Genomic DNA, 22,191 nt, shown 5'->3' with positions numbered 1-22,191 from the left:
GAAAAAGTATTTTAGCTTGTGATTTCTCAAGTCTAAATGATCTGTGAGGTAGAACAATGCAGCAAAAGGTAGGTGATAGTTTACATTTACCCTCTTTTACCAATATGATATATTCTTAGGATAATTATCCATTGTCTACCGCAACATTCGAATCAATGGAAGAGAAACTATCCATTGATAACAGTGTTGGTTGAAGCAAAGAAGCTTGTTTATAGTCTACTTGAGAAAGAATTATAAAGAACAGTTAGTGATTCAACAATGCAACTATAGAAAGGTCTATGCTCTTCGATGATCATTACTTGCTCTCATGACAAGATTAAAATCACATGCAATCTATCACAAAATTCATATGAATATGTAGCGACAGAGAGGAAGTATCAAACACAACCCAAGAACAAGAAGTGTCAATGGTCGTCAGACGGAGACAAGAGAACCATTGGAGAGGAAAGGAGAGTAAAAGGTTTCAATCCATTGCCAAAGGCTCGATGATCGTTGAAGTTGTTGATTGCGGGAGAGAACTCATCAAGGAAGACCCTAGACCGAACCAGCTCGTGGCTCGATCCAACTTGATTTAGATCGATTTAAGGGCATTATTAAGATTTTAAATAAAAAGAGATTAAAAATCAAAATGGGTAGCGTCATATGGTAAAAGTTTATTATTATGAGCTTTTTTGTTGGGTAAATTATCTTTCTTCTCATTTTATAATATATTATTTGCTTAAAATTTTAAATTAAAATATTTTTTTATTTAGTTTTACTCGAAGAAAAGGAAAAGTGAAGGAAGATGAAAGAGAGGTAAGGAGACCTAAACCCATTAATAAATTCTGAATAAAGAGATACCATTATCCCGTAAAAGCATATTAATGAGGGTTTTTTAGTAAATTCCCTAATTATTTCAAAATAAATATTAAAACTTATGCTTGGCATGACCGCGTGTAGGAGGATGGTTGCTCGTCATGGCTTTGTTCGTCATCCATTGTATTGCCACGCGATGCGATGGTACTTCAATTGTTGATGATCAGTTTTGGACCATTTTGGCTGCATATGTGACCAATTGGATCGATCCCTCATAGTGAAACAACCTAAATCTTACCGAATTCTTAAGATCTGTTAATAGGTCGTCCTCATACGTAACATTTATCAATGTTATAATTAACACATGGACCATCTCAACCAAAAGAAGCACACACGCACCGCATCATATATTTGACACACACATTAGACCATGATTTATTTGACGAATGCCTTTGTTTCCATCTCAACCGTCCCCTGTTTTAAGCTGAAAGAAGGACAGTTGAGATGGCAGGATTGGATTGGCTGAATGGTCATAGATGCACCCATTATAACTCGCCCTCCTCCAAACTCCGTTTCCCGAAGAGGCCGTCAATTTCTGCGGGCGCTCTGTGTATCGATCTTGATAGCTCAGGTAAGCGACTCTAATGCCCTTGCTTCCTAGATTTTCTCCTCCTTTATAGGGTTAATTGCTTCGAGCTAATTTAACAAGGAGGATTTCTATTGCGATTCACGTTGATCTTGTTCGAATTGTATTCAAATAGAGTAGTATCCCTGTGATTGCGGATTCCACCTCTTATTTTATCTCCCTAAACCCTAACCTGATGCCACTACAAGAAATTTTTGTGGGAGATGCACTGAAGCGACGCGACTGTCCGAGATTTTTATTTTGTTACCTTTTGACCTTTGAATCTGTTTATCTTACCACTTTGCTGTCGGTGATTCTCATGGTCGTCCATTGTTCATGTGGATCTTGATGTTATGGCATGATCCAAGAGTTACCTGAATACTAAGAGATTATAATAAAGTGCCTGTTTTTGCATTAGTTGTATGTTCTACCTTTCACTTTTTTTTTTTTTCAGAAAAGGAACTAAGCTTTAGTAATTATAACGAAAATAAACACGACTGTTCGCATAATAGTGAACCAAAAAATCCAGCTTTGGAGAAAACACTACAAACCAAAAATTAGTAGTTTTGGTGGTCAGAGCAAAGGAAGCCAACCAATAGTTACCTGAATACCAAGAGATTATAATAAAGTGCCTGTTTTTGCATTAGTTGTATGTTCTACCTTTCACTTTTTTTTTCAGAAAAAGAACTAAGGTTTAGTAATTATAACGAAAATAAACATGACCGTTCGCATAATAGTGAACCAAAAAATCCAGCTTTGGAGAAAACACTACCAACCAAAAATTAGTAGTTTTGGTGGTCAGAGCAAAGGAAGCCAACCAATAGTTACCTGAATACTAAGAGATTATAATAAAGGGCCTATTTTTGCAATAGTTGTATGTTTTGCCTTTCACCTTTTTTTTTCAGAAAAGGAACTAAGATTTACTAATTATAACGGAAATAAACATGACCATTCGCATCATAACGAACCAAAAAATCTAGCTCTCGAGAAAACACTGCAAACCAAAAATTAGTAGATTTGGTGGCCAAAGCAAAGGAAGCCCACCAATAGTTACCTAAATACTAAGAGATTATAATAAAGTGCCTTTTTGCAATAGTCATATGTTCTACCTTTCACATTTTCTTTTTCAGAAAAGGAACTAAGCTTTAGTAATTATAATGGAAATTAACACGACCGTTCGCATCACAGTGAACCAAAAATTAATAGTTTTAGTGGTCAGAGCACAAGAAGCTAACCAATTAGCTATACCATTTGCCTCCTTTAATACATGGATAAATTTACATTCATAAAAAGAGGATAAAAAACTTCAAATCTACAGACCAAAGAAAGGATACCCCAAGGAGGAGGGGTGTGTTGGTTCAGAACGTTGACCAAGACTTTCAAATCCATCTCAATATGAATCTTAGGCAAGCCCTCTTGGACTACACCCTGCCAAGCCCCAGCAGCTGCCTCACTATCACAGACTTATCTGGTTTTGCCTAAGTCGTGTGGTACCCTTGCGTGTACGTTCGCAAAGGTCAGCCTCCTCGAAACCTCCTATGGTCCCTTAGGACCTACAAAAGATAAAACCGATTAGAGAAATCATCTCACTCGGGATCCACAAGCAATCATTTTAGTAAACACTTCATAGTCAATGCAAATTATAAACATACTTTACAAGCTCTTAACGGTTGCATAACAAAGGGTCCAAAATAGTCCTCTATAGACCGAAATCCCCACCCACATGACACAATTTTTATTTGCAAGCATAGGACGGCCACTAAAACCAAAGAAAAGGGGGCTGCTAAGCCTATTGCTAGCCCTTTATATCGACATATATAAGCATTACATCGAACACCCTGTTGACAATTTTGTCCGTGACATTCTCCCCACTTATTCCTTCGACGTCCTCATCGAAGCCCTTGTTGACGTTGCAACTCCTCGCCTTTGTTGAGTCTTTAATCTTCTGCTCTAGCTGCAATGTGCTTCTTGGCTCCCAACTACTCTCCGCTGCTGTTGTTGAGTAGTCGAACTTTTAATCCGTCATGCTACTTCAACTCGCCAATGACTCTGACTTTTGTATGGGGTTGGCCAAGTTGTGTTGATCACTGTTGGTTCCTACGGATCCTTCAGATGAAGGAAAAAACCATCCTAAGTATGCGCCAATCACTCAAATGCCTCATTCCACTTGAATTGGGTGGATGCCTGTTGGAGCTTTAACGAGCATCGCCTCACAAACTTTTGAAGTTTTTAGGTCCTTCCATAAAATTTGTCCATCGACTTTTCTTTCATTTAGTTGTCACTTCCAAATAGGTTTGCATCACTTTCACTTTCGATCGGCATTCTATTGGGAAATGATGCGGATAATCTACTCTCAGTAGCCCTGATCACCATTGGTGAGGATTTGACAACTATTGTCTTCTATTTGGTTTCTTCGAATGGTCTTTGAATATGTGTAGAGCTCCTCTGCTGGATATATAAGAGAATTATGGTACTCGGTTTCGCCCATTCTTTTAAGAGTTGAGAAGGCAAAGGTTATTTTGATTTCGTCCGTCTCCTCTAGGGTTGTACTCTATATATTGAGCTGGTTACTAGCTTTCGTCCGCTCTTTGCTCACACTTCTGGAGCACTCGAAGTGTTTGCACCCCTTACGTTGAGTTAGCTACTGTGATTCACCTTCTCAATGCCATCGAACTTATGGAATGCAGGAAGTTTTCACCCCAACTTGGAGTAATTCTCTAATAGTTTTGGTCGCCTTTGCAATTGTACCGTCTTCTCCATTAACCCCGTCGCCTATTCTACTGAATAGCAAAGGTACAGCACCGAGTACTACCTGCTTCGTTTCTTGATCATGCACTCTTGCATCGGCCCGAAGTCCTCTACTTTCGGCTATCTTGATGAAAAGCTCGTTGACACCAGTGTTACGAAGTTTCCTGGCCTCTGCCCTTCATCCTTATCTTGGTACTTGGAGTTTGCCTCCGTATTCTCCACCTCGGCACCTTTCACGACCATGCGCTCTCCCTCCATGAGAGCAAGGGATCGATGACTTCATGGAAGTCCCGCCTCTGCGATATCATGGCGCTGTCATGCTTATGCCCCTACTATCTGTCGGCTCACATCTGTATCCCTTTCTTCACGATCGGTAGATCTGTCTCTGTGGCATTGTGGCACTCCTCCGAGTCCACCTTCATTTTAATCGATACGTGGTTTTGGGTAGCTAAGTCCCTCTGGACTCGTCGTTTCCTCGCCCCTTTCGACCCCCTACTTCAACTCCTCTGTGTTCTCCGAGCAATTTCCCTTGGTCGATGGAAAGATAGGCTACAACTCTCATGCATGGCCTCTGCCATCATGTTGTAGGGTTTGCACTAATTCTGTTCTCCTTAGCTTCCTTGGTAACAACCTTCGTTTACTCGGCCTTGTCCTCTGACTTGCTGGGCTCCTTAAGCGAATATGAGCTCTGGAGCAGTTCAACTCTCCAACCGCTCTGGTCATACCTCTGCATGATCAAGTCTCTCCCATGAGACTCACTGGTACTTACATTCGGTATACTCCCTCGGTGGTACATAACCCCCATATGCTGATAACCAAGACTTTTATCCGATGCAGAATTCGATGCACGCACGAAAGACCCGCCTCTTCGATACCATGACATTCACTCTTTGAATCTATAGTCTTTCTTGCCGTCGTGTTGTTCACCGAAGTGGAGATCCCAGCAGCTCCCGATCATACCTCCGTATGATATAGTCCATCGCAGGGCTAGATTCTTGTGTATCACATTGCCACAAATTGAGAAGGCAAAGCTTACTTTGATTTCGTCCGCCTCCTCGAGGGTTGTACTCTATGTATCGAGCTGGTTAGTAGCCTTCTCCCACTCTTTGCTCACACTTCTGGTGCACTCGAAGTGTTAGCATCCCTTGCGTTGAGTTAGCTACCGTGATTTACCTTCTCAATGCCATCGAACTTTTGGAATGCAGAAAGTTTTCACCCTAACTTAGAGTAAGTTTCTAATAGTTTTGGCTACCCCTGGGATTGTACCGTCTTCTCTATCTACCCCGTCGCCAACTCTACAGAGTAGCAAAGGTACAACACCGCGTATTGCCTGCTTCGTTCCTTGGTCGTGCACTCTTGCATCGACCCGAAGTCCTCCACTTTCAGCTATCTTGATGAGAAGCTCGTTGACACCGGTCTTACGAAGTTCCTTGGCCTCTGCCCTCAGCCTTGTTTCGGTACTTGGAGTTTGCCTTTGTATTCTCTACCTCCTCGGCCCCTTTCACGACCATGTGCTCTCCCTCCATGAGAGGAAGGGATCGATGACTTCACTGAAGTCCTGCCTCTGTTGTACCATGGTGTTGTCATGCCCACGGTCTTACTATCCGTCATCTCGCATTTGCATCCCTTTCTTCGCGATCGGTAGATCTGCCTCTGTGACATTGTGGCACTCCTCCGAATCCACCTCCGAGGAAGCTAGAAAACCCGATCTCAAGAAATATTAATTTGAGCAATAAAGAACGAGTAATAGAATTCAACATGTACCAAGATGGTCAAGGAGGAGAGCTTTGAGACATCCTTCTAGTTGGCTTAAGTTGTTAAGAGGTCGATCTATAGGTCTTAAGTTGCAAGTTGGCTTAGGAGAGGAGAGGAGAGAGATGAGGGATAATTTTGGACTTGCTCCAAGTCCTCTAACTCACATCCTTTAACTTGCATTGGAAAAACTATGGCTCGCACCACTTGCATGTGGGAAATATCATTCTTATTCATTCAAAGACTAATAATCGCATTATAATTCTTGACCTTTTTATATATGGCCCAAATACAAGAAAAAAGGAGTAATTAAAAAGGGAGAAAATGAAATCGTATCAAGATGATTAAATATATTGTATGTAGTCATTTTTGAAACGATAAGCTTCCAAAATTATTCTTTAAAATAATATTCTTTCTTTGCACGATGCTCTTCCTTTTTTTAAGAAGATTCTATAAAATAATATTTTTTCCTTGTGGATGATGCTATTTTTTTCTTGCAATATTATGATTTTTATTTATTTTCTTCTTCTTTATTGTCAATTTGAGACATAATATCATGATTGCATAGGATGTTATTGTATGGCAACTCGAATACAAGTTCACCATCAATCCAAAGAAATTTGGATCAACCATTTTTCTCTCCACGTCTGTGAGATATGGTTTGAGTTCCATCATGATTGGCCAACCCAACATAGCGAGTGCATTTGCATTTTTGATCGAAAGACGATGTGACACCATGACAAGCCACATGTGTGGGGTCACTAGTACATTATGACTAACCGCTCCACAATAGGACAACGTGAACCACATAGGGTATCCCTCAACACCATATTATCTAAGCACTAACACCACAATTCCATGAGATGCCTACTAAACTCGCCTCCTCATAAGAAGCTTGTCTTTGTACAAGCGAAAGGGAGGAGGGAGGGAGAGGAGATGGATACAAACAAACATAGATACAGATACACATCTCTCTTACTCCCTTATCAAAAGAGAAGACTTCACAGCACCCAAAGGGAGGAAGAAAAAGAAAGAGGGTCACCAACTTACTTGAAGGACTCCCATTCCAATAGAAGGGAGAACATGAAAACCTCCCTTCTTCATCTTATTCTAGTATATTTCCCTTCACTCTTTTTATTCCATCAGCTATGAGTTCATATTGCTTTTTCTCCCATCGATAAAAAAGCCGAAGAGGTCAAATCTTAGTTGGCAACCTGAAACAGGGACGCTAGCCTGATTCTGGGCAGTGGTGCCTCTGCTTTCTCCTCTGGTTCTCTCGACTAAAGCAGGCTATAGATTGACTAGTGGTTGAGGGATCTTACTATAACTAAAGGAAGGATCCTTGGTGGCCGTAGACAGAAAGTATCTCTCTTTGCAGTAGAATTCTGCTGCTGCAAGGCGTTGACGGGAGGAAGAAGGCTGATTTTCTCTCACGACTTGGTTTCTCATGGGGCTAGCTTCTTTTCTCCATGTGTTCAAGGCTGCGATTCCCGTCCTTAAGTAGCAGCGATTGGCTAGAATCATGAAGAAATTGGGACACGTTTGAGATTGGGCGATTGGCTACAATCATGAGGAAATCAGGACTCGTTTGAGATTGGGTGACGAGGTATTCCTAGGCGCACAAGGAGTTGCACACGTCTCGTACCATGCAACTTTGTTCTGGTCATCCATCTTTGTCGGGGCTCGAGTCCTACTTGGACTAGGACTTGCTAAATTGTGTGCTGATGTGTAGCTGCTTGGATAAGTTCCCCCTTGCTTCAATGGTTGAGATTAGACATGACTCAGATGGGCTACAATCTGGTTTAAAGGTTGAGATTGGGCTTGATTTTTGCTTGATTTGATTGGGATCGAATTGGAGTCCAGTTTGACTGGATTTGAGTCCAATTCGAACTCCGCAAGATCGTCCCAGATCAGTAGTAGTTGGCTGAAATGGTTTAGCCGAATCAACTGCATCAAGCCCAAGTCGAACCCAAGCTTGGTTGAATTCAAGCATGTGCCTGGGTTGCACCCACTTTAAATCAACCACCTACACCAACTTGAGGCCCTCTATCATGCCCTGGAACCAGGGATTAGATTGATCCCACTGAATGTCTATGGATTGGGCTAACTTGAGTCTAACCTCAGGTAGCACAACCCAAGGGAATTCAAGGTGTACATATATAATATGTTACATTAACCTGTCATGCCACACAACGATAGCTAAACGTTCATAATTATAGTTGATAGCAACCTAAACTAACATAATCTATGAGTTTCAACACAAAAAAAAAACAATTAAAATGAAAAGCAAGTAACAAGTCTGCTAACATATGTTCCCTAACAATTTCCTACTTCTATATTTGCTTTTTAATAGAAGTCCTGGACCCATTCATTTGATTCGGTCACTGCTACTTCATGATTATCAACAGTTTCATTCATGCTTGTGTGGAGTTCATGACTTGCCCTTATATCTAAAACTGGTCCTATCATAGGCATAGAATAAAATAAACAAGAGTGGGATGACTATTTACAACAAATACTTAATAAGCACATGCCTCCCTTATAGGACGGATAAGTAAAAATTTAAACATAACTATTCATATCACATTAAAAATAAAAACAATAAAAATAATAATAATATCATATGCATTTCATAGAGTTAAATCAATAAGTGTAAGAATAAAGAAAAAAACTCAAACTCATCACATTCATTGTGTACTTATATTCATGTATTGCTGCATTACCTTTTTCTTTCTTTATTTTGCTTATATCATATATCATATACTTTTCATATTCCTTTCAGAAAATACAATAATTAGACTGTCTGGTACGTACTAAACCGAGAGAATCAAATCCTACTCTGTGGACAACATCCTTGGTGGACTTAAACTCCATCCTAGGTTTTGAGTCACGGGTTTACCACCCATGGGCACATTTCTTACAAGAAGATAACATCTGATAACATATTTTCTTTATAATTCCCCTTACAAGACTACTACTAGGTTTCACTCATACTACCTCATTTTCTTTGTCTCGGTGGACTTAAATGCCATCCCTTCATCGGTCCAAAGGTTTACCACTCTTGGAATCCACAATGAGGTATAAACCCTTTTAGTAGAACTAATGAGAACGAACTTAAAAATATATAAATACATATATAACAGTACCACTTGTCTTCTTTGCTACTTGCTATAAAGACATGCATTTTCACATATATTAATTTATGACTAAAATAAAAATTTCATGATTGAAACAATCATATATGGACAACGGTTTAATGACTAACACATCATGGAAGCATGTCATGGTACAAATATTAAAAACATGAATCATTTTTAAAGCAAAGCCTACTTTGTCATATCAAAGAAATAGAAATACATGCTTATTCTGATTTTAAAAACACCTATTCAGGTTGACGAGTCACTTATCTCAAACATTTGATTATTTAATTATACAATGACCATAAAAAGAAATTTTACCTTTTCTCTTTATATTTGGTTTTACCCTTTTTTAATATTTATTATTTTTTTCTTAATTGATTAATTAATCATATTTATTACATATATATATGCATCTTTGTTTGCTTAATTCTATATATACATGTATATGTCTTTAATCATTTCATGAACTCCACAAAAGACACTGACTCATAGTGATCATGAAAAATTCAGAAGCAATTCTACATGCAAACCTTATTGTGAGCCCAACTATGATTAAATTAAGTTCAGGTTCTTATGGAGATTGGAGCAGCATAAGGAACTTCTAACTAAAATAATCGGATGCATGAGGAGATTGTTGTTATCCTAAGGTCTGTGCAAATTAAGCATATGTTACAACTTGTAAAACATCGACAAGAAAAATAATGTGAGAAAAAGGATGGAGAAAGACTAGACAGTGGTTAAAAGCAAAGAATATTGTTGAACACAGAATGAGAGTTCCCTAAATTGTACAATTGGAGAAACATGCTAGCTTCTCGGAAGGAATCTTGTTCAGTTGTTATGCTTGGTAATAAAAAATATTATTCATGATGATGTCTCTTGCAGACCACTTGCATTAAATTCAAGACCATGCTTAGGGAAGCAACTCTTAGGTTGAGCTAAACTATATCATATAAAAGAATCTGTATCCATTTCTTTACTCAATAGAATTGGACAAGTCAAAGAAGGAAGCAGTACAGAGAACACAAATCAATTGAAAAAATGTACCAAGCTGTTAATAGATAATAAACTATAGAGGGACTTAAGCATCAACACAGATTATAGTCCTAGAGGATCCAACAAGTGCTTACATGCATCTTGCTGTTACATGCTACAGAAGTGCTTTTTATAAACTACAAGAGTCAAAGAAGGTAGTGCTTATAATAAAATATATAAGTTAAAGAATGGAATGCTTTTAATAAACTACAAAAATGCTTCTAAGAGAATCTGGCAAGTGTTTTTTTTTACATGCATCTTGTTGTTGGCTGCAAAGGAACATGTCAACTATCTTGAGTTTTCTTTTCTGTGTAACATGGAAAAAGCTACTATGATCTTTGATTACATCAAGAAACCTCTATAAAAAAGAAACGCTGCTGACACCAATTTTTTTTAAGATGGATTGCAGATTTCTATTTGCATCATAGCTAGCACCATAAATGTCATATCTATGTTTTGATAACATCAATAACAAAACAAAAGGATGAAAAAATGATGGATCTTACCCGATCCCTTGGTGATTCTCCTCTTCGTCTCTAGATCTAGGGCTTCTTGATCTTGACGAGGGTGAGTCGCCACCACCAACAATGGCACCTCCACGTGTCCAAGGTGAAAAGAGAAAAATAGGGTTGGGCTCCTTAAGTAGAAAACCCTAACTTTTTTCCAATATTGCCCCTATAATATTATTAAACCCTTTTGTCATCCTAAATAATAAAAATACTATTCTAACCATTAAATTGCTTATTATTACACCCTTGCTCCTTGTCTCGCCTCTCTTGAGCACCTAGGTGAGCGATCCTTAATAATACTCTTAAGCTAAGACTCCGCAGACCACATGGCCTCATCTTTAGAGTAGCGATGAAATTTTGCCAAACTAACCCCTCATGTTAAAGGAGTCTCGGTTCTCATTCATGATATAATAGGTGGGTTGCGAACCATAAAGGATACCCCATAGCGCTGTACGAGTTGACAATGACTCTTCTTGGCTATGCATCGTGATTTCTTGACACACTAGCGACACTTGCCTCCTTATAAGAAGCTGGTCTCCATACACACAAAGGTGGGAGGGAGTGATAGATGGATACATACAGACATATGTAGGTATCTCCCTCACTTCGCTATCAAAATAGAGGACTTCTTAGTTCTTAAGGGAGGAAGGAGAAAAAGAGTTGCCAACCCACTCGAAGGACTCCCATCCCCATAGAAGGGGGAATCGATAAGACCTTTAGCCTTCTCTCTTTTTATTCCTTCAGCTATGAGCGCTAGAAGGGGGAATCGATAAGACCTTTAGCCTTCTCTGTTTTTATTCCTTCAGCTATGAGCTCACGTAGCTTGTTCTAGGATGACCTCTGACTTGAGCATCAAATGGGGTTTTTAGTCAATCCCTGATCCCCTTTCTTTTCTCTCCTTGCTTTTCAACTGTTGTTTCAGAAGTGCACGTGGTCAAGGTGGGGCACCTTGGCGACCTCTATTGCAATTGGATTGACGGAACTGTGGAGTGTTGAAATGGATCGACTTGACTATGTCCTCCAAATGGATGGACAACCAATATCCGACGAGGTGTAACCATCATTTGGTAACACACATGGATGGAATATCTACATTTATATACAAAGACCTTGATGGCTGATATAGAAGTTCCTGCAAACTGTCATGTGAGCTGTGGCAAACTACTTTTCTGATGAAATAAGTACCTAAATATATTTAATAATTAAGTTCTATATGAATTGATAGGCACAACAATTCATTAATCTGATTTCGATGTGTTCCGATTCAGTTGGTTAATGAACTTCTTCAGGTGTGGCAAGCTGTAAACTCAAACTTTTTTGCCCCCTATCTGCGATATACTAAAGGTTGAGTAATACAAGTGCATTTTAGAATACTGGACGTCATGACCAAACACAGAGATCTGACTTGATTTAGGTGCATCTTAGAATGTTTCTTTTCAATTTCTGTTCACTGGTGAATCACTAGAAAATTTTCAAATGCACCCTTGCAGCATTCAGGAGTTTCACTTCTATTGTGGATCTTTTTTCTATTAAAGTACTTTGATGCCACAAAGGATCCCAATATAATGTGTTAAGAATTTGAAAAGAATTTAGGGTAACCATGTAAAAAGTTCCATTAATGAAACATTTGGGCACCAAGTTGTCATCAAGTTGATTGTTCAGGAGATGGAGATTTAGCCTTTGACATACCTAATGTCTAGTTTGCCTCTTGTAAAAGTTGGTAAGGATGTGTGCTGTCATGCTTGTTTCCTTGTGATGTTTTGACAAGTATTGTTAATGGAAGTGATCCACCTGTTGTGGAATGATTTTGACATGGAGAGGTAGAACCCATTTATTGTTAATGGAAGTGATCCACCTATTGTGGAATGATTTTGACATGGAGAAGTAGAACCCATTTATCTGCTGTTCTATCATCTTATCAAGACTGTTCTCTAGCTTATGTAAATCACATAATTTCTTGTTCTTTTGTCCAGCTTCAGTCAATCTGATGTCCCGTTTACGTAATGTGGCACTTGCAACAGGCTTGCTGGCCTTTGCAGCTGCTGGCTTATTATTTCCATTCTTCCTCGCGTAAGTGAAACAATAAGGTTTCACAAGGACTTGTTTCTTTTTTTATTCTGCTGAAGCTAAGATTTTACAATGACCTTTTTCTTACACCAGTGTTTTATTTTTTTTGAAGGACATCAAGAAGTAAACCCATAATTGATGCTTCAAAGCCTCTGCCACCTCAGGCTACTTTTAGAGGGCCCTATGTCAATACAGGATCTCATGATATTGGGCCAGACACCACCACTTATACCAAAAAATGACTCTTTTTTCTGGTTCCTGCAATCTTTCAGGGTTGCCTAGAGAGAAACAGTTTAATGTGTATGATGCTTCTTGTCATCCATCCTACATGAAGATCACATTTGATGCCAAATTTCTTTATGAATTTTAGGGTCTTTTTGTTCTAGAGAATACCAGATTGTTGTTTACTGTTCACGGACTGGTGCCTCTGCCTTTTGCTTTCACGGTAACTTAAGTTGTATGATCAATTGTTCCATTGTTTCTCTTGATGATAATACTTTACCTATCGCTTGTCTTGCATGTTTGTCTTTGGGCTTCTTCTTTGTTTGTTGGCCATTAGTGGATCGCAAGAGGATTGACGCTTGTGGATAAATATTATCGGCATCTATTGACGAATATCACTATGATGATTGGTGATCTAGGCAAATTCAGTTAAATTAAATTTATGACAGTGATCATCTTGTTTTCAAGGAAGTACTGCAACTTTATGATATCAAAATATAGTTTGTTTAACAGTTAAACTAGGATGCTAGATAACAAGACTGCACCTATGTTCTACACCATGAAAGTGATCAAAACTAATGAGAAACCAGCAAAATTCATGGTCACGAATCTGTTTTCCATTCCCTAATGTTCTCATTCTTCATTCCAAATTTGTTGCCGTATTTGTTCCTCTGGCTGTTAAAGTCGGTGACACTGAATATCAAGTCACACCTAGATATACACTAACCAGTATCCACACAAGATTTGGAGCTCATAGAAATCGGTTGTTGGCATTATTGCAAGACAAAAACAAACACCAAAAACTGGCACCGAAGAGAACAGTGGTGTGTGATTGGTTTGTTACTGGAGCCAGTTTAGTCACCTTGCAACTTGGATACCAAAAAGATAGGTTGGCCAGACAAAGCTAAACAAGCATTGTTTCTCAAAATTAATGTGAGCCCGGAAGAGGGGTCGTTAATCCTTTGTGTTGCTGTAGATGCATATGTGGCACAGATAAAACGTAATTCCTGTCATATAAAATTTACGTGGGCAATTTTCCACCCACAAACCCGCGAGCAAATATTTTCATGGCCCAAATTCGTGCACTTTTCAAGAAACAAACTCCTCGGCGACACACGGCTATTTCTTGTAGATGCTCCCTTGTACATCACACAGTTGTGGGGTTCAAGCATCTGGTATGCTATCCATTTTCTTATTGCCACGTCACGGATTAACTTCGCGGCAGAGTGATTGATTGATGACAGGTGATGATTGATCAACATCTATACACAATTTCTTATTTTACACGCTTCATGCTTAGGCAATTAGAGATCAAATTGGGTCTCCGATTGAGCGGGCACGAACTTGTTCGTGTAGATGTGCCCATCAAAGATGAGGCAGCCACGTCAGTGGGACCGGGACTCGGAATCGGACTCGGTGACGAGAATTTGACAAGTGTTAATGAACGAAAAGTACCGTGGATGAGTCAGCACGGTTAGGTCTGCGGGTCGATATTGGGAGCTTCTTACGGGGTGAGTAGGTTGATGAGGTGGCCACGCCCTTGGGAAGGAATGTTGGCCGGCGTTGGTCGGGATCCGGGCCGGCTCACTGCTCTCCTTTGTGCGATAGAAGGTATCTCTTGGGTCAAAACGCTCACCGCTCGAGGGTGTCCGCCTTCCTGCAAAATGGCCTTCGTTGGGTGCTTCTCAACTTTGGCCCCTCCGTCGAGCAAGTCAGTGGAGTATTTGATATCTAGTTTTTTTCTCCTCCCCCTTGGCCGGGCGTCAGCCAGGGGTTTATATACTATTGTGTGAGGATTGGTTGCGCCTCGGTTCGGTGTGGTCACTGACCCTTATGGGATGAGATAGCTTTTCTGACAAGTTGGCATCTTGGGGGATGCCTGAGTGGCGTCAGACGGGCACTGCCCCGAGCCCTCGGGATAGTCGTGTCGCATAGTATCTCGGTATGAAACCTGGCTTGACGTGCATCACGGGGTTCTGATGGCATGCGGCATTGGATTCTGATATTGGTGGGGACATGTTAGGACTCTAGCTTGGAGAGTCCTAATTGAGAGGGACATTCATGTAAAACCTACCTAAGCCGACTCCTATTAAAGAGGTGAAAAGGCCGGCTAGGGTTAAGAGGTTGTTTCTTGGATAAGAATAAGGAGTTGTAAAGGAATTGGAGAGTTCTAATTGAGAGGGACATTCATGTAAAACCTACATAAGCTGACCCCTATTAAAAAGGTGAAGAGGCCGGCTAGGGTTAGGAGGTTGTTTCTTAAAGAAGAATAAGGAGTTGTAAAGGAATAGAAGTCTTAAGTAGGAGTCCTATTAGGAGTTGGTTAGAAGTAGGAGTCATATTAGGAGTTGGTTAGAAGTAGGAGTCTTGAGTAAGAGTCCTATTAGGAGTTAGGGTTTAGAAGCCCTATAAATAGTCATGTATTCCTCCTCTTTTGATAAGCAATAGATGAATCTTTTCTGCAGTCTTTGAGCAGCAACTTGGAGGGAGGAACCCCTATAGAGTTCCAAGGAGGCCGATCCCCTAAAGAGATCAACCCCAAGTTTAGAATCTGCAAGGGTTCTAACACCTGGTATCAGAGCAGCGTTCTTGGTTTCTCTCTACCCTTCCACAGCCATCCATCAACCCTCCATAGCCACCCAAAGCAATTCCCACAATTGCTTAAAAGATCATCGCCAAATTCCGCCGTCATCTTCACCACCACGGATCATCCTTTGATCTCCCCGTGAATTGCAACAGGTTCTAGTTTCCTACCTTACTACTACTGAAATTTAATTATCCTTATTTGAAAATCCCAAAAAAATTATTCCTATATTGCTGCATAAACTTTTCGTCATAAAGTTTTCATCTCTACGACGAAAGATACATTGCAGAATTCCAACCGCATAGCACCGTCTGTTTGATCTTGCTATTGTATTTTTTCTATCCAAATCTTTACGAAATTTTTATGACATCTTTGACACTTCCTAACAGCATATTTCTCTTTGGTTTTGTCAAAAAATTCTTAATATAAACCATTGATATTTTATGTCTAATCTGCTATACTTGAAAATCTGCACTATAAAATTTCAGCCGCATAGCACTGTTTGTTTGATCTTGATACGATGTTGTTTCTATCCAAATCTCTACGAAACTTTTATGATAGCTTTAACACTTCATAACAGTATATTTTCCTTTAGTTTCATCAAAAAATTATTAATATAAACTACTGATCTTTTACGTCCAATCTGCTATACTTAAAAATCTGTGCTGCAGAAAATTTCAACCGCATATTGTTGCCTTAACCCATCTATTTGCAATCTTTTTTGAATGAAATTTCTTATACACTTCATAGATCATATTGGCTTCCATCTAAGATTGATTTATTGAGGAATTCATCTCTAAAAACGATTTTGGGTTGCTATAAATTTTTATCGTAAACCGTTAAAATTTTTCGACGAGAATTCTGCTATCGCAACTTGCACCAATTTCCTTGCTGTTATACTGCTGAAATTTTCTTGATTAAATTAGTCATCTTTGCTGTCATATAAACTGTGATTTTTCTATCAATTCCCTCCTCAATTCGCTCAAGTTTTTGGTGGAAATTACATCGAGAAACCGTTGTTTCTTCGACGACAATTCTACTCTTACAAGACAGCACATACTTGCTGCAACTTCCACTGATTTCTATTAAAACTTTGCTGCCATCTACCATAGATCCAAAACTTTCATCCACAGCCCTAAAACTCCACCAAACCATACCCTCAAACTGCACTCAAAATAGCCACAAAACAAGCCTAAACCGTAGCCTACATCCACTAATCCACCAACCCTTTCGACCATCACCTCTCTCAACCAATACATGCCTTTAACCCGACAACAAAAGAGAGATATTAACATCACAGATTTGGTGACATATACTATGGCATCTGAGGAGGTAATCAATGCTAAATTCGAAGCCTTGGAAGTGCGAATGGAGGATAAGATTCGGACGCTCTTTACCAAACTCAGATTGGGCCAACCACTAAGCCCGAAGAAATCACATCAAGGAGAGAGCTTTGCCCAATTGCACCAAGCCCGAAGATATGACTTCCAAGAGAGGGGAAGCTCTATGACCAACCCCAACTATCCATGCATGAGAGTGGACTTCCCTAGATGGGAAGAAGGAGACCCGATTGGTTGGATCTTGCACGCGGAGCGATATTTTCGGTACCACAAAACTGCGGATGCATCTATGGTGAAAATTATAGCTATACATCTTGAAGGGGATACTACACAATGGTTTGACTGGTTTGAACATACTTATGGAGTCCTTTCATGGTGACAATTCAAAGAAGGACTGCTGATCCGCTTCAGACCAACCGATTATGAGAATATTGACGAACAACTAGCAAAGATCCGACAAACCTCCACCATTCAGGAGTACCAAACCAAGTTTGAAAGGTTATCTAATCAAACTCATGATTGGTCTCAAAAACAGCTATTGAGGACCTTCATTGAGGGCTTGAAGCCGGAGATCCGAGGAGAAGTTAAAGCGCGACAACCGTATACGCTTATGGCAGCAATCTCTTTCGCACGACATCAAGAGGAGCAATTGAATCATGAAGCTTGGAGGACTAGGGTCGCTCCTCAACCAGTAATATTGAAGCCCTCAGCCCCCCCTACTGTTGACCAAGTCCCAACACCAAAGAGGTTAACAAGAGAAGAGCTTCGGGAGTGATATGCGAAGGGGTTATGTTGGCATTGTGACGAGCCGTGGAGCCGTGAGCATCACTGTAGTAAAGGGAGACTTCTTATGATTGAATCAATAGAAAAATAGGTCATTGAACATCCAGAAGAGAGCCTTGAACATGAAGAAGAAGATGTAGAAGAAGAGCCACAACCGACCGAAGTTACGGTATATACACTAGCCGGCTACTCAAACCCACAAACGATGAAAGTTGGAGGCCTTCTTAAACAACAATCGATCACTGTTCTCATCGACACGGGCAGTACTAATAACTTTTTAAATAGTAAGGTTACTATCCAGATGGCCTTACCTATCAAGAATTACAATAGGTTTGACGTTAAGGTCGCCGATGGATGGATTTTGAAGTATGATCATAGGCGCCTGCAAGTGAAACTATTGCTGATCATGAGGCCTTACCAAGAGATAATTGCATATTTCTTCCTTCTCCCTCTTGATGATCATGAGGCCATGCTTAGAATTAAATGGTTGATGACATTATGTGATATTTCTTGGAATTTTATGCAACTAATTATGAAATTTTACAGTAAGGAGAAACAAGTGATACTGAATGGGAAACGTGGGGGCGACGTAACGATGATTTGCATACAACAAATGGAGAAGATTTTGCATAAAGCATACAGCAACTTTTTGGTACAACTTGAGCATCAAACTAAGAGAGAGCCAATGGAATTTGAAGATCTAAACATACTTCCTTTGCTTGCCAAATTTTCAGATATATTTGATGAACTGCACAACCTACCTATTACCCGTCAGCATGATCATTATATAATGATTCTTTCAGGCAAACCTCTAGCAAATACTCGGGCCATATCAGTATCTACATCTCTAGAAGGATGAAATATAAAGGATTGTAAAAGAGATGCTCGAAACAGGAGTTATTCGGCCATGTTGCAACCTCTACTCTTCACCAGTGCTACTTGTATGCAAGAAGGATGGAACATGGCGAATATACATTGATTACCGAGCTCTCAATGGCATAACCATCAAGGATAAATACCCAATTCCAATAGTAGATGAATTGCTAGATGAAAGGGAGCATAAATCTTCATAAAGCTGGACCTTCGATCCAGGTATTATCAAATACGAGTGTACGGAGAAGTCATACCGAAAACTGCCTTTCGAACACACAACGACCACTATGAATTTTTACTTTCTTCAACAAAAGGTGGAATATCTTGGGCATATCATATCAGAGGAAGGTGTGATAGTGGACCCCTTCAAAATTGAAGCAATGTAAAACTGGCCTACCCCGAGGAACATAAAATTGCTACATGGCTTTCTAGGTTTAACAGGCTATTATCGTAAGTTCGTGAAAAACTATGGAAAGATTAATACACCACTTACATAACTCCCTTAGTTGGTGACACTTTTAAGAAAACATGCTCACCAACTTCGAATTCTAGATCTCTTCACCTTCGATCTGCATAGCTTTTCTGACGACTTTGAGCTGTTAATAATCTTTGGCGTATAATTCGAATATTATCATCATCTTTTTGAATTAATTGAGGCCCCAAAAGCTTCCGTTCTCCCACCTCATCCCAATATATAGGTGATCTGCACTTTCTTCCATAAAGAGCTTCAAATGGAGCCATCTGTATGCTAGAGTGGTAACTATTATTATAAGAAAACTCAATTAGATGCAAGTGCATATCCCAACTCCCACCAAAGTCTAAAGCGCATGCTCTTAAGAGATCTTCAAGAGTTTGTATTGTTCTTTCAGATTGGCCATCAGTTTGGGGGTGAAAAGCTGTACTAAATTTTAACTGCGTGCCCAAAGATTTTTGTAGACTTCTCCAAAATTTAGAGGTGAATCTTGGATCTCTATCTGAGATAATGCTAACTGGCACTCCATGATATTGAATGATTTCCTTAATATATAAGCTTGCTAGTTTATCCAATGAATACTTCTTGTTAATAGGAAGGAAGTGAGCAAATTTAGTAAGTCTGTCTACTATTACCCAAATTCCGTCATATCCTTTCATAGTCTTGGGTAATCCTGTCACAAAATCCATAGTGACTTGCTCCCACTTCCATTCAGGAATCGAAATCCTTTGCAACTTTCCCGCAGGTACTCGATGTTCTATCTTCACCTGTTGACATATCAGACATTTAGAAACAAATTCTGCTATATCTCTCTTCATACCACGCCCCCAATAGTTTTGGCGTAAATCTCAATACATCTTAGTAGTCCCGGGATGGATATTAAATTTTGATCTATGTGCCTCCTCTAACAATTGCATCTTTATTGGATCGCTTTCGGGAATACAAAGTCGATTGTGGAATGTAATAGAACCATCTTCGGCTTGGAGGAATTCAGGTCTAGATCCTTGAGCTATTTCCTTAACTATCATTTGAAGATATATATCTTCCTTTTGACCTTCTTTAACCTTTTTCACCAAAAATGATTGTGCCATTAAACACACAAGAAAACCTTTATTTGTCTCCGATAAAAGTTTAAGTTTTAAGTCTGCTAACTCCGTTATCATAAAATTTCTTTGAATATTCATATAGGCTACAAGACTATAGGTATTTCTGCTTAAGGCATCAGCAACTACATTAGCTTTCCCAGGATGGTAGTTGATATTAAAATCATAATCCTTTAGAAAGTCCAACTACCTTCTTTGTCTCATATTTAAATCTTTCTATGTGAAAATATATTTGAGACACTTATGATCTGTGAAGATTTTGAAAGTCTGTCCATAGAGATAATGCCTCCAAATTTTCAGTGCAAAAATGATAGCTGCTAGCTCTAAGTCATGAGTAAGATAGTTCTTTTCATGAGGCTTTAATTGCCTCGATGCATAAGCAACTACCCTCTCGTTTTGCATTAGAACGCAACCAAGCCCTTGTAGTGAGGCATCACTATACACTACAAAACCTTCTCCCCCTGAAAGAATCACCAAAATAGGAGCACTAGTTAATTTCTTCTTTAATTCTTGAAAACTTTATTGACATTTATTATCCCACATGAATTTTATGTTCTTTTGTGTCAACTTGGTCAATGGTGCTGCTATTTTTGAAAAGCCTTCTACGAATCTTCTATAGTATCCAACCAAACCCAAGAAGCTTCTAATCTCTGGAACATTAGAAGGCTGCTTCCATTTTATCACATCTTCAATCTTGTGAGGGTTAACAGATATACCAATGCTCGAAATTACATGACCGAGAAACATAATTTAATTGAGCCAGAAGTTGCACTTGCTTAACTTGGCATATAGTTTCTCTTGCCTTAGGACTTCCAGAACTGTCTTAAGATGGTGTTCATGCTCTGTTATACTTTTGGAGTAGATTAGGATATCATCAATGAACATAATTACAAATTTATTAAGATAAGGGTGGAACACCCTATTCATGAGGTCCATGAAGACAGCTAATGCATTTGTGAGTCCAAAAGGCATTACTAAGAATTCATAATGACCATATCTTGTTCTAAAGGCAGTTTTTTGTATGTCTCCTTCCCTTATCTTCAATTGATGATACCCGGATCTCAAATCAATCTTTGAGTATACTTGAGAACCTTAAAGTTGATCAAACAGGTCATCTATTCGGGGAAGATGATATTTATTCTTTATAATCATTTGGTTGAGCTGTCTATAATCGATGCATAGTCGCATAGATCCATCTTTCTTCTTCACAAATAAGATAGGGGCACCCCAAGGTGATACACTTGGTCGAATAAAACCCTTGTCCAAAAGCTCTTGGATCTGTTTCTTTAACTACTCCAACTCAATTGGTGCCATTCTATACGAAGGTTTAGAAATACGTGCAGTACCAGGTAGAAGATCAATTGTAAATTCAATCTGTCTATTTGGTGGCAGTACAAGTAGATCTTTAGGAAAAACATATGGAAATCCCGCACAATAGGGATGTCTTTTACTATTGGCTTCTTAGATTCTTCTCCAGAAATGAAAGCCAAGTATCCCTGACATCCCTTCAGTAATAGTTGGGTAGTACACAAGACTGAAATAATAGAAGGAAACTTTTCTTGAATCCCAATGAACTTGAAAGGTGGTTGTTCTAGAGGTAAGAAAGTAACAGTCTTCCGAAAACAATCGACACTTGCATGGTATGCTGAAAGCCAGTCCATACCCAAGATAGCATCGAAATCTTAAAATTCTAGTAGAATAAGATCTACTAGCAAATCGTGACTTTCAATAGTGATAACATAGTTTCTATATATCTGATTAACTACCAAAGAGTTTCCAACTGGTGTTACTACCATTAATGCATTATTCATTATCTGACGATTCTTATGCAATTTCATAGCAAAATAGGGTGATATAAAAGAATGCGTAGAACCAGAATCAATAAGCACAGATGCTGGCATACCACAGAGTGTGATGATACCTTTAATAATAGATCCCGAGGCTTCAGCATCTTGATGAGTCAGTGCGTAGACTCTTGCCTGTCCTTCCTCACTGGGTCGTAGCTGTTGTCGTCCAGTTGTTTGGGGTGGAGCTCGGCGTTGATGTTGCTTCCGTGGTCAATCCTTTGACATATGCCCCGGTTGTTGACAATAAAAACATACGCGTTGTCCCATGGGGCATGAGGTGGAAACATGATATGTCTTTC

General features: G+C 39.3%; 1 protein-coding gene across 1 annotated transcript; it reads left to right on the top strand.

Annotated features, from left to right (window-relative positions):
* The first annotated feature begins 1,271 nt into the window (after positions 1–1,271).
* Positions 1,272–13,187, top strand: LOC103974298 (uncharacterized). Its single transcript, XM_018821790.2, has 3 exons — positions 1,272–1,426; positions 12,575–12,671; positions 12,781–13,187. The coding sequence occupies exons 1-3, from the start codon at positions 1,300–1,302 to the stop codon at positions 12,908–12,910; spliced, it is 354 nt and encodes a 117-aa protein (XP_018677335.2). The 5' UTR covers positions 1,272–1,299; the 3' UTR covers positions 12,911–13,187.
* The last annotated feature ends 9,004 nt before the right edge of the window (positions 13,188–22,191 follow it).

Source organism: Musa acuminata, chromosome BXJ3-9, assembly GCF_036884655.1.
Source record: "Musa acuminata AAA Group cultivar baxijiao chromosome BXJ3-9, Cavendish_Baxijiao_AAA, whole genome shotgun sequence".
Taxonomy (NCBI): Eukaryota; Viridiplantae; Streptophyta; class Magnoliopsida; order Zingiberales; family Musaceae; genus Musa; species Musa acuminata.
The sequence above is the reverse complement of the archived record's forward strand: the minus strand, read 5'-3'. Positions and strand labels throughout refer to the sequence as shown.